This window comes from Arachis duranensis, chromosome 6 (assembly GCF_000817695.3).
Source record: "Arachis duranensis cultivar V14167 chromosome 6, aradu.V14167.gnm2.J7QH, whole genome shotgun sequence".
In the NCBI taxonomy this organism is placed as follows: domain Eukaryota; kingdom Viridiplantae; phylum Streptophyta; class Magnoliopsida; order Fabales; family Fabaceae; genus Arachis; species Arachis duranensis.
Genome location: NC_029777.3, coordinates 106,690,972 through 106,705,362, shown reverse-complemented (window position 1 = coordinate 106,705,362; position 14,391 = coordinate 106,690,972). Strand labels below are relative to the sequence as shown.

Below are 14,391 nucleotides of genomic sequence, written 5' to 3'. Positions count from 1 at the left end.
GAGCCAAACTCACTCACTCACTCACTTACTCATCATGATAAGAAGTTCCTTTTAACTTTCTTATTATTAATTCTTATGTCATACTTTGGTTACTTTCTCCCTTTCTTGGTGAGCTTTTCATTCTTTTCCCCAAACCAAATGTGGTGCGGTAAACACAACCATGTCAATATAATTAGGTGTGACAGCACAGGAAAACAATACATACATTATTGTTATGTAGTACATATTATTTATGGCTAAAAATAGTTGACATAATTGAGAAGCATTACCCGTGTTTTATGTTGATATGTATTCGATTTACAATATTTAATATGACCAATATTTTTAGTAAATTAAAGGTTAGGCAACAAAATCAATTCCTAATACCTGAAATGATAATATATATGATCTTTTTCACCAATTTTTTTCTATATTTAAATATTTAATTTTGCGGATTAAGTTTTACTCAATATTCAATCCACTTTCGAGACTAACTCGAACTTGGTATTTTGGTGAATAATATGTAATTAAATATTTCTGTAATAATTAACTAGGCTTAATTAAGTGGTTAATTGACTTGTTCGCTTAAACAAATGTCAGAATTTAAATACTATATTGTATATGATGTACTATGTAGTAATTTATTAGATAACGACAAAATCCTTAAATTGAGTTTAAATCCACAATAAATTAGTTCTTCACCTATTCATAGCCCTCTGTTCTATATCCATCGGATGGTGAGTGTAAACCATTATTAATTTCCTAATCTAGAAAATTAGAGGAGATATTGTTCCGACAGTTAGCTGAAACAATGATTTAGGTCTGAACATGAGACTCAGATTTCTTATGAGGAGATGGGAGATGGTACCTATAAGGGACTCCGATACTTAAGTTAGCAAGGATTTTAGGCAGGTTTTTAGTAGATTAGAACGTGAATATACCTGAGGGATGTCAGTATATTTATAGTAGAGACAACAACCATTTTTTTTGGAGAAGTTTCACCTTTTTTGATAGATGATCATTTCCTGTTGGGATTTATCTTTTAAGTGAAATATATAAAAATAGTAATAAAGATTTGAGAAGATAATTATTTATTTTGGACAAATAAAGCTGATCTCTTTTGTTATGACTGACTTCTTAAAAAGATCCAATAAATGGTAAATGACCTTTTTATTTTTATTGGACTTGATTTTTTATTTTGAGATAGGGTATAATGAACAAATATAATCTTATTTAATTCCGCATATAATTCCAATTTTAGAAATATGATATATCTTAAAAGATTTGATTTCCGTCAAATGTAATTATGGTCGGACCGCCGGTATGACAGACGGGCCATGATAAAGCTTCACCCGGACCAAACGGAAAAAACCGTTTGGTCTTAAACGGAACAAGTATATATATAAATGTGTGAATTCTGAATTAGGATGAAGAATAATGAAGTTGCATTGTTACTTGAATCTTATGAAGAAAGCAAAGCACAAGAGTGGCTAGGCATGCACCACAGTGGCGATAAGATTTTTGACTTGTTTTGTGTGAAACATATCCTTAGCCTCAAGAAGGTCCTAGCACTTTCCAAGTTGTTGCTATGGTGGGTCTAACTTTGTACGGATTCTTTCCGATAACTCATTGTTACACAATGACCCCATTTTATTGGCATCTTCTATTCTATGATACAACACAATTTTTCCATGTGCCTAACTATCACAAGCAATAGGGACCCCATCACACTTAGATATTTTTTTTCTTCCATTTCTTGTATTGTTCTTGTTCTTTTATGTTTTATGCCTAGTCAAACATAGTAAATGGGTGAAGCTGAAGGCATTTATTTCTTCGCTATCATACCTATGTTCTTCTAAAATTTTGCTTCGGAAAAGATATCAGTAAATGGACCATATATGAAATTGATTTGTGAACATGCATATCATAAATAAGTTAAAAAAGTTACATTGTCTTTTTGTCGTCTTGCCAGAAGAGTAATATAAAAATATATTATATTTCAAACTATATAGAGTGATAAAGCCTATGTTGCCTATGGTAGTAAAGTCCGGTCGTTATAATAGTTATAATTATAGTAGGTGTATTAAAATAACTAATATAGTTTATTAATTAAACATGGATACTTTGATGAGTTATTTTGTGTAAAGGTCAGATAATTTTAAACATGATATTTATTGATATTTATTTTAACATGTGTGTCTTATGTTTTTAACCGTTTTTTAATAAAAAAATAAAAAATTATTTTTTAAATACGTTTGAACATATTTAAATACCATTATATATCAGCATATTGAGTCTTATTTTTAATATGTATTTTTAAAATAAATTTAAAAATAGTATATATTATTATTTATTAAAACAAAAAATATTTAAATATTTTATATAATTAAAAAAAATATTAAAAATAATTAAAAAAATTAATTTATTTTTTAATATCAATAAAATATCATTACAATTTATTTAAAAAATAATTTATATTTATGTATATGTTATGTCCCTATGTCTTATTATAAGAATTTAAAATTTATATATCTGTGTGTTCTGTATCATGTCGTATCTCATGTTCGTATCTGTGTTCATACATCATAACTACTAGTAGAGAATACACATTAAAATATAAAATATATATTAAAATTAAATTAAATTATGCATATATTTATAGTGGCTGATATTAATAGTTAATTTTATTATATAAATAATATTTTTACAATAGTTATAGTGCTTTAATTTATAAAGTATTATTAAAATTAACATAATATTTTTTATTATTTAATAAGTTTTTAATTTAAATAATAATTTCTTTTATCAAAATATAAGAAAAATATAATTTTTATTTTAATAATATTTATCTAGTCACCATAATTATAGACATTATAGACTCTACCATATAAAATAGTTTATTAATGAGTAATTTATTTTTCATTTTCATTTTCCTTTTCATATGTACAGGCTTTCTTTGTGTGTTGAATATAAAATAAAAACGTTTTGTTTGTCTTTTTTTATTTCAAAAAAGAGATGATTAATTGAATGATACATAAGAACACATGACTATATTTAATGCAGTTGTATATTAACATGAATATTAACATGATAATACGCAGATTTATTAGGAGAATTTTGTGTAGGTGATCGAAAAAATGTGAAAATTTATGTGCAGTCGATTTTACATGAAGTTGATAGTTGAGAATTTTTAGATGAAAATTTAGTTAAATCATCTAACAATTTTTAATTATCAACTTCATATAATGTCAATTGTACCTGAATTTCCACTTTAAAAAAATAGTAAAGATTTACGAACAAATATACTCCTAAGATTTCATAAAATGAACCAATAAAAGAAACGGAAATTTTTGCTCAAATGGAGATGGATAATCAAAAAGCGACATTTAGATTGAAGTCGCTATGGAAGATTTATTTCTTCCAACTCAATCACAAATATCAAATTAAGAAAGAACAATAATTCAAAACCTAAACCATAATCCTAGAAACCAACGATCCTGAAAACATTGCGTACGTCAGACAAGTAAAGAAATTAAACAATCACTGCTTATGATCTTCTTATGCGTCTCTTTTTTTTTTTAACTGATTTTTATTAGGTAAACAAGATATTTTTATGAGTTAATAGTTAAATGAGTTTCTGAGAGATAATGTATTTTTTAAATTTGTCTCTTAAAATTTTTTCAATTAAATTTGTCCATCAAAAAATTAAAATTAATCATATTTATCCTTTAATTACTTTATTAATAATTTTTGTCAATAATTAATATTACGAAATATTAATTGACAATATAACATATATGATATCTAATATGTCTAATTGAACTTTGACAAAATATATTTATAAAAAATTTAAAATATATTAATTAACATATATGATATTTGACTTGTCTAATTGAATATTGACTAAATACGTTTACGAGCATCTTTTAATTTAGTTATTTTTTTAATTACATAAATTATATTTTTAATATGACCTAGCGAATAAATTGATAGATTTTTATATATAGGATGTCATGTATAATATCAATCATCAATCATTGATGGAAATTATTAATGTAAAAGACAAATATGATTAATTCATAATTTTTGAAAGACCAATTTAATTGATAAATTTTTTTAAGAATGAATTTAGAGAATATTTTATGTTTCAAGATAATTTGACTATGAATCATATTTTTATAATTAAGTTGAATTAAGTTTTTTTTTTATCTTCTTATGTGTTTTTTTAAATGATTTTTATTTAGCCAATAAGTTATTGTACTAACCCAGTTTAAACAAGTTCATATTTATCGTATGGTAACAACAGTGGTATTTTTTCTTCTTCTTCATGAGAAGACCCAAGAATAATTTGTAGAAAAAATAAAGAATGTCCCCAAAGTAAATATAATTGTAAAATTAAATGGAAAAAGAGACCAATTAACCCTAAATCATTTTGATAGAATATCAATCATTATGATTATTGATCTCCCAACAATAATCATTAATCACTCAGAAAGAAGTGTCTGATCTTGAGAAGTAGTAGTAGTAGTTTTTGTTGTTGTTGCTTGTATGGTTGAGAAGCAACTTTGGGATCTACCTAGTGGCCTACAACCATTGAAACTGTCCTTCCTAGGAGAATCCAATGTCCTAAAGAGGATGTTCTTCACTGCAATTATGAATTCCTCAGTGGGGTTATTGGGTGGACTAATTGAAGACCTGAATTGTTGACAAAACTTCATGTGACTTCTAATTGCTTCATCCATTGTCATCATAATACTCTCATCCTCACTTTTGTTCCTTGATCTCAACCGTTCATCCTTCACTGCCTCACCACAAAGTCCGCAAATCCAACGGCCCACGTAGCGCTCCTTCACGCGCGTAATATACGCCTCCGTGCACTCCTCCACCAATCCACAACAACAGCACTTCACCGCCGAAACTGTCTCCACCTCCGTTGCCGCCGCCGCCGCCGTCGTCGCACACTCAATGACCGATAGTGATTTTGCTTCTCTTTTAAGGATATTATCATTCGCCATTTCGTGAATGTGTACTCTAATTCAAATAAACACAAGCAGACGATAATTTTAGGGTTAATTCTAAATCTTAAACGATAAATATTAAAGCATATATTTATATGAATAAATAAAAATTGAAAATTATATATACACAAATAACGTAACATGATAATTACCGTATCTAGAATGGATGAAACTGTGGAAGATAGATAATCCAATGAAGGATCTGAATGAAAGTATGATAGGAAGAAAGAAGAAAGTATGAAAGTATGATCTGAACTGAATGTTCTTATTAGCGGCAAAAATAGAGAACCCAAAAGGAGTGTAGTACTTTTCAGAACTCAGTTGAAGAATGGTACTTTAATTTTGAGAATTAATTGCAGAAATCTTTTTGCCTCTATCTGTCTCTCTTGATGATGGTATATATAGCATTTGTATATAACTAAGATTTTGAATCTCTTTTCTGTTTTTTTTTGGAAAGACAAATAAATGAATAAATATTTTGAATCTCTTTTCTTACTTTTTTATTTTATATTTTATATTTATTGGATACTGAATATTAAATATAAAATTAATCTAATAATATCATATAATAATATCTAAGGTTGCGTTATATAGACACTGGACATTTTTTTTTGGGATTTGTATCTACTACTTCTAAACGAAAGACACTTTTTTTTTTTTATTTGTATCTACTACTTCTAAACGAAAGACATTGATGGACATAGAAATAAGATAGTGGACACGAAATTTTTAATAAATTTTTTTTCTCTCTAATTCTTTTTTCATTATTCTACTATTACCCCTTATATTATCTTCTGAAAAACTCTAACCTTAAATTTTTTTCACCGTCGTTTTCAGGTACCCTCTCTTCTTCTTGTTCTGTTTTTTCATTCTTCATCTTCTTCTTGCTTTTTCTGTCGTCATTTTCTACTTCGATTTGTTCTTTCTCTTCTTTCACTTCTTTCACAATAATATCTTCTTCTTGCTCTTTATTTCTATCTCTCTTTTTTCTTTTTCTTTCTGATTCTTAATCTTCTTTTTCTTTTTGATTCTTTTCTTGAATTTTTTTAGGGTTCTTCTCTTTTATGATTTTGTATCTTCTTATTTTTTTGATTTTTTATTAGTTTTTTGTGTGCAGTCAATTACTCCTTGTTCTTGTTACAAATTTCGAAAGCATGTTCTTCTCTTAGCTTTATCAGTCACATAATCAAGTATTACTCTACCGATTCCCTTATTGTTTCTTATTCTTGTTTTTATGTTTATATTTAAAAGAATTTTGTTCTGCTTTGTCTTTATTTTTTTGTTTTTAATTTTTTATGATTTTTCAATCTAAAAATCATATAAGAAGAAGAGCTATATTCTTTTTTTTGACAAAATATTAAATGTTTACAGTAATAGTATGAATGAATGAAAAAATAATTTTAAATTTTAATATGTTAATGTATTTGTCAATAATGAAAGAATGAACGAAAAATTGTATTGAATTTGTCTCTTGTTATTAGTTTGAACTAAAAATTAAAATAATTAATGAGTTATGTTGTTGTTGCTCTTATAGCTGCTGTGCTCATTGTTGTTGATAATTTTTAGTATGTATTAATTATATAAGTTATTTTTTGTGTGTTGATTAAGGAAGAATGGAATCATCGGACTGCTCTGAAAAATTTAGACGATTTTTTTATTTTATGATTCAGGCTGAACTTGAAGTCGTTACGATATTAGTTTTGATGTTTGTATTTTTGTATTTGAGAAATAGAAGAAGAGGACATTTGTTGATTAGGAATAGAGAAATTAATACTAATCCCTTAAGACGGAATGTATTAAATCGCATAATAGGAGGGGGCTATAGAAATTGCATTTGGCAATTAAGGATGAGGATGCATTAGGAAGATTGTGTGAGTTACTAAAAGTTTAAGGTGGATTAAGAGATGAATGTCATGTAAGTATACCTAAGCAAGTGATTTTAATAATACTAGTTCATCATAAAAAGAATCGCACGCTTCAAGTTAGATTTTATAGATCAGGAGAAATAGTAAGTAGGTATTTCAACAAGGTATTATCCTCGGTCATACGTGTTCAAAGTCTATTGTTTGTAAAAGTTGTTTCTGTTTCAGATGACTGCATAGATCCCAGATAGAAATGGTTCAAGGTAAATGTAGTAAATAATTGAGGTAGTGGTTTTGTATAATCTATAATTTTGTATAGAATTAGTCTTGACACTTCAATTTCTTTGGTTTAAGATTGTTTAAGAGCATTAGATGGAACATATATAGATGTGACTGTCCCTGAAAAAGATAAATCAAGATACCAAACAAGAACCAAAAAGAGAAGGAAGAGAGACTGAGTGAGCAGAAACAGAAAACGAGTTGGCAGTGGCATGAAAACAGGAAACGTCGTGCAGGTGGAACAAGAATTATTCCTCCACAGTTCTTCGGGAAGGGTACGATTAGGGCGGCAGTGAAGGAGTCCGAGACAGAGACAGTGATGAGAGGTGGGTATGAAAGTTAAAACTAAATATGTCTACTTTAGTAATTTTATATCATATTGTAGCCTTGTTCATATTAATCTAAACATAATACTGACATTACATTAATGTCTTGTCCATTGTATCCAAACACAATACATAAAGAATAATTTTTAATGTCATGTCATGTCCTGTTTACAAAAACAAACACAACTTAAGAGACAATAATTTTATTAAATACGGTATCTTTTAATTATTACATATTTATTCAATATTTATAGTTATATTTAAAAATATTTTGATAATTAATTTATCCATACTCATAAATAATCAGTATAATAATACGAGTATGTAGTATTTAAAAATAACTAGTATAACAATATAAATATATTTATTTTTATTGAATTAAATTAAATTATTAATTTAATTTATAATCTTCTAAATTTAAAATGATTTGAATTAAATTGGATGAAATAGAAAAATAAAAATCAAACAATAAATAATAAAGGTATCATCATGTATTTTTCGTCCTTTTATAAACGTAGACTATGTTTTTTTACTAATTTTGACATCACTAACATCATTCTTCTCACCAATACTTTTGATATTATCTTATATATACAACCCATTATATTAATCCGCAGAAGATCTTTGATTTTCTTAGCTCCTTCAAATTTTGGAGCTAGCACCATCCACGTTACATTAACATCCATTAGTAGCTTAACACTTTGGAAGAATTTCAACACTATTGCAATAAGCTTTGACCAATATCATCCCAACATTCCTTAATGAAATTCATATTATAGCCATCACTACCTCGAATTTTAGTGAACTCACAGTCCCAGACTGCCTCTCAAATTTGCTCAGACGATGGTAGTACCTCTAATATTGTTGCCTCCTCATCATCAATTTGCTTTACCAACCCGTCACATAACCCAATCATAGGAGCATATTCATGTCGATACAACTCTTTATAAAATTCTCTAATTACAACTTTTATTCTGGTCTGGTTCCGCACCGATCTTCCATTAATTAGCAAAGCATCAATTCTGTTATTTCTCCTTCTCATCGATTATAGGTTATGAAATTTTCTATATCCCTAGCATGTTGAGATCGAGACATCTGCTTCCAATGAATCTCCTTTCTGATATACCACTTTGCGCAACAACTCACCAGAGCGTCCCGTCGAGCCTCTACCATTCCTTCATAAGTACCAGCACTAACTATATCATCAATCTTCTTGATCTCCTCCTCATACTTCTTTATCACATTGTCCATGTCTCCAAAATAGTCCTTATGCCATCTTCTCATTGGTACAGTCAGGGCCTTTAGCATATTAGTGAACTGATCATCACCCAAATTTCTCTACTCATCTTTCACCATCCTCAGAAACTCCTCATGTGTAAATCAGAAATCTAAACTTCGAAATAGTCTTGGACCCACTAACTCTTGTACCTTTTACAATCAAGGGACAGTGATCTGATAGGCTCCTAGTTCCTCCTTTCAATCAAGTATCTGGGAACTCCTCAAGCCACTTTATACTGACTAGAACTCTGTCAATGCGACTACAAGATCGACTTCTAAACTATGTGAATTTTTTTATCATTAAGAAGTAAATCCACAAGCTGTAAATCTTGCACCCAATCTTTAAATTTTTCTATAAATGCCGGTAAATTAATTGCACCTTTCCTTTCCTCCACCCATAGTATTTTGTTAAGTCTCTCATGAAACAAAACAGAACTTGATATAACCCCATAATATAGCTTAACTCCCCCCATATCACCAGTTTCTCACTCTACATATGCACACCATACACTAAGCAGAATGCACACTTAAAAATTATTTTTTGTAAGCAATCCTTCAACACACAGTCAACCGTTCCTTTTGTAGTAATTTGACTGTTTAAACAGCATATCATGCTACATTAGCAATAAACCTCTAGAGGCACCTGTTGATTCCACATAATCCCAGCCCACCATACCTCAAATCCGTGCTACATCAAATTTAGTAACTACCTCTCTCTTAATTTCAATCAATCCTAACATATTCAACCTATATTTTTTCTTCAATTCTTTCACCATACTCAGCTTACCATCACCTCCTAATCCTCTAATATTCCAACACTACAAATCATTTAAAACAATTTCTACACACCTTGTTATGATTTTTGGGTCTGCTCCTCCTTACTTTCTCTTTTTGTTTCGCCATCCTTCTTTTTGTCATAATTGCTTCGTTCTAACTTTGTAAAATTGCCATAATGTCATGCTCTTCATCATGCAAAACTGCACCAGACTCTACTGTCAACTTTCATGTTCCTGTATTTTCAGTCATCTGTTCTTCCCATGTGTACCTCTAATCATCATTCTCGTATATACACTCTGCTTCAGTTTCGAACCTAGCATCCTCCGTAGCCCATTTTTTGACATTTTTATGTTGCAACCCAGTCGCGGCTAATGTCTCGAGGCTATTGTATTCCTCATGGATCAGATCCGATCCGCATATCCGAGGTATTTATTCGAATCCGATCCGAAAATTGCGGATATAGATCCGATCCGCAAGGCTATCGGATTGGATCTGCACATTTATAGGATCGGATTACGGATTTTATGTAGGTATCCACATATTCGCGGATTCGCAAAAATAAATAAATAAATAAGTAAATATTCTTCTTATGTTTTATTTCAACTAATAATTATCATATATGTTGTATTTTTTAATTTTATTATTTAAGAAAAATATGTTTAATATTATTTTAAGAGTAAACATATTTAAAAGAGTAGAAAAAAATTTTATTAATATTTTTTAATAAAAATAAGCTTTTAAAAATATTTTTGTGTTTTGTGGATATTTCCGATATTCGATCTGCAAATGTGCGGATCGGATCGGATCCAAGGTTAAAACCTGTGGATATTGAATCCGATCCAATCCTATGATTTTAGTGCGGATCAGATAAAGATTTTGGTCATATCCGATCCGCGTTCACCTCTAATGTGATGCGGACTTAACTGCTCTTGATTGCACTCATTCAAAAAAATGTCAGGTGTTACCATTCTACCCTTCTCTTCAATGTCGCTCTTTGCCCATGTCAAGACTAGTTCAGCCGTCAGGTCCCAAACTGCCGTCTTCGACATCAATTCATCGTCATGTGAACTAGAGTTGTCACACATTGGCCTTACTAGTACATCTTTCAATAGATATTTATCTCCATATATCTCACGTCCTACCTCCTTTACAAAAATATCAAATCCACTAGTGCTTACAGTGATATGAATCCATTCATTAATCACATCGAATACACAGGTATCGATTAACGCTAGACCAACGCTCAATGATAAACCAAACTCCGTTACTTTATCACACTTAACTACTTTTTCCTATAGATCGCATATCGTGTTGAGCGTCTCTATTGACCATACATATAAAAGCACTCCATAATACTCTAACCAGACTCTTCTAGCCTCACTGCGTTCTAATTCCTCCCATCTCCATACACTATGAAAGAATTATAAGAGACTATTCATTTTGAACATAAATGCTTCCTCCACATTCTACACAATATCAAAGACTAAAAGCACCTTGTACATTATTCCAAGCTCTTTGACTTCAGGAACTTGAGGAAGATTCTTACGAATAGCTCTCCGTAGCGATTTGAATTCAATGGTCGTCGTCATTCCTCCTACTAAACTCCTCAACAGTCAATTGAAATTCTCTTTTGCTACTAGGACTTCAATTTTTTTCGTCCATCCATTCCCATGCGGGTTCTTTACGGATGTATTCTTCGTCGTCTCTTCCACTCTTGTAGGATGATCCAAACTTTGTCCCCTTTGAGGTTGCCTACTATCCGCACCACTTCTTGCTATATCCTCCTTGCGCATCCCAATATTTTTCTCCCCGTTGCCCTTCTATACTTAGCCTCTCTTACGGAAATTATTTTACCCCTTAAACTTATCTGATTCATCTATGCTATAGTCTTCGTTGTCCCTCTTTTTATCGTATAGCGTACAAACGCAAACAGATAATTTTTTTTATTTTTAAATTTTTGGAATAGATAGATATCATTAATTTGTCTCATCCAATAAAAAAGATGAAATAATTCTTTTTTTAAAATATCTTGTGACATATTGTCCACAAAAATAAAAAAAGAATCATTTTCTAAATGATGATACTTTCTTCAATTTCAAATTCTAAAATTTTTTCTCTTTAATTTCCTAGTTCTATCTCATGCATTCTGTGTCCCTCTTCTCTCTTCTCGAATGAACGAGATCATTAAAAGTATATCTATGTAATATTAAAATTACGAATTTAAATGGTAAAAATAGATATTAATATAATCATTAGATGAGTCTGTATATATCAATACGGAATATTTGTGCCTTGAACTGTTTTATTTATAGTTATGAGTGCCATGTTATTGTGTTTGATTGTCTAAACCTGCGAAGGGACTTTGATGGATCGGAATACAATCATAATTTATGGTAGATTGATACCAAAACATTCATTTCGCCGTTCCTTTATTACTTATGTGTAAAGAGAATATATATGTTCAACCACTTGATTATTACTTGACTATAAACAACTTATACATAGATTGATGTAACATTACCCAGTCAATATCTAATTATCTATCACAATTTAGTACATTGTGTGTAGCCAGCTGGAATGACACTAACCCATTGCGGATGTTTGAAGCCAAACGTGCAACTTAGTAGGGATGCTTTCTCATTTATAAATTTTTTTATTATTAAATGATATAATATTTTAAAAAAATTTATGTGATTTTGTAAATAAAAATCCAAATTTTGCGTTTCTTTTTTTTTTATATTTTTCTTAATTTGGCGGTGGTTTTAAACCACCAAAAATTGACTAAAAATAGGAAAAGTGTATCGGGAACTGCGGCGGTTCGCAACCACCAGTAATGTTGCTCGAAACCTAGTCTTGTATTGCTGCGGTTCTAAAACAGCTGCAAAATATATTCAAATTTGTAACAACTGAATTCATTCACAGCGGTTTTAAAACTGCCGGTAAACAAGATGACAATCGTGGCACTCCTATTTTGCGACATTTTTTTAACGGGTGCCTCGAAATACGAATTTAGTGGCGGTTATACCAACGGTTGCTGAAAACCGTCGCCGAATCCAATCCCAACACTGATAACCAGGGAGGTTTGCGGAGCCACCAGCAATTGATTTTGCGGCGGTTTAACACCGCCGCTAACTGAAAAAAACCGCCTCGAAATACCCCTCTGTAGTAGTGTATTAAATGATAAACGAGAGGCATGTGAATTTAATAAATAACTAAATAAAAGAATAAGTATGGAAAATTAATTTTTAATTAAGTAATATTAATTTTTTATTGTAAAACTATTTAATTTTTAACTCTTATTTTTAAAAAAATTTAAAATTTAAAATAAAAATAATTTAAAAAAAGAACTGATATGGATTAGAAAAACTTAAATTCAAACTGAATCGAGAAATAAAATGAGCAGAATTTAGCCACATATTTATTTATAGTGTAACAAAATCCTGCGGTTGTGATTGTGACCACATTGGATGAAGAAAAGTAGGAAGAAGCCGTGAAGGTTAGCCTTATTCCCATCTCTCCCTACGTTTTTCTGTCATTGTCATGGGCCTCTTGATTTTATAGCTCCTTCAGTACTTCTTTGTCTTCGTTTCATCACACATCATAAATGATAAACTTCCAATGCAAGATCCCCCAAAAAAAAAAAATGATAAAATAAACCCTCAATCATCAATATTTTTTTCCAACGCAAAATGTTTTCAACCAACGTATTATACAATGCAGAGTTTAAAAACTTAAAATTGGTTAATTCTTTTTGTTCATACATCTCTACATGAAATCTGTAGTTTTGGTTAAAAATATTTGACTGCAATAACGAAGTCTTTTCCTACAATGTGTTATGAATTAAATAATAGTATTATATCTTATTATTTTTTTTATTAATATCGGAGTTAAAATCCAAAAAACAAAGAAAACTAATCAAAAACTATTTTGGAGTAAACTGTTCTTATAGAACCAGTAAAAGATAGAAAGAAAATTAAAATACAAGATGGTAATGAAAAAAAAATGACAACCATAACTTAAATTATGACTAAATGATGCCAATTTATCAGCACAGACATTTGCTTTTCTGAATTCATGATGAAGAGTCCAGTTATTAAACCTGTTGTACCTAATTCTTATTACTGTCATAAAAGTTCTTACCAAAAGTAAATTATCCGAAATTCCGAATCTTGAGAACACAGCTGCACAATTAACCTCAATTTTAATATGGGAGTGTCCCACATTAATGATTAAATCAAGGTCAAAGAATATGTTCTAATACTCTGCCGCTATCACAGTACAAGCACCCAAATTTGCATTATAACAAACCACAAATTTATCATTGTTGTTATCTTTAAGGATATCACCATAAGCCATTCTCACTAACGAAACTATTCGAATTCAACTAGTTTATACTTAAATTTCTTCCAATAATCTTATTCAGAATCATTAGATTTTTATCTGTTTTCTAACAATATTTAATTATTTTTTAATTTATATGAGATTTCACAATTCTTTAAATAATAGGCACCATTCCAATTTTTTTTTTATTATTATCAAAGAGATATATTCATTGATATGTATACTATTACAAGTAAGAAACAAAATTTCCTAACAAAACTAGATTAAACCCATCAATCAACGCACCAATATAATTTTGAGAAGAAAACTAGGAAAATACAAAATCTAAGAATTTCTAGAAAAAGAATACTAATGAAATCAAAGAACTTCGGATGACTCCAAATAATGCCTAAAGCAGCCTCAAGCATTTCAACAAAAAAACGTTTCACCTACAAAAAGATGATCAACAGTGTCTGTTTTCTTGCAATGTCTTCATCTCCACAAAAAATATGATTTTTATGCGACAAAAGTACTATGAGTATACAAAAATTA

At 29.7% G+C, this 14,391-nt stretch overlaps 1 protein-coding gene across 1 annotated transcript; it reads right to left on the bottom strand.

Annotated features, from left to right (window-relative positions):
* Nucleotides 1–4,374: 4,374 nt before the first annotated feature.
* Nucleotides 4,375–5,279, bottom strand: LOC107495538 (uncharacterized). The gene is made up of 2 exons (XM_021126063.2): nucleotides 5,150–5,279; nucleotides 4,375–5,010 (listed from the first exon to the last, which is right to left on the bottom strand). The coding sequence occupies exon 2, from the start codon at nucleotides 4,992–4,994 to the stop codon at nucleotides 4,464–4,466; it is 531 nt and encodes a 176-aa protein (XP_020981722.1). The 5' UTR covers nucleotides 4,995–5,010; nucleotides 5,150–5,279; the 3' UTR covers nucleotides 4,375–4,463.
* Nucleotides 5,280–14,391: the final 9,112 nt, after the last annotated feature.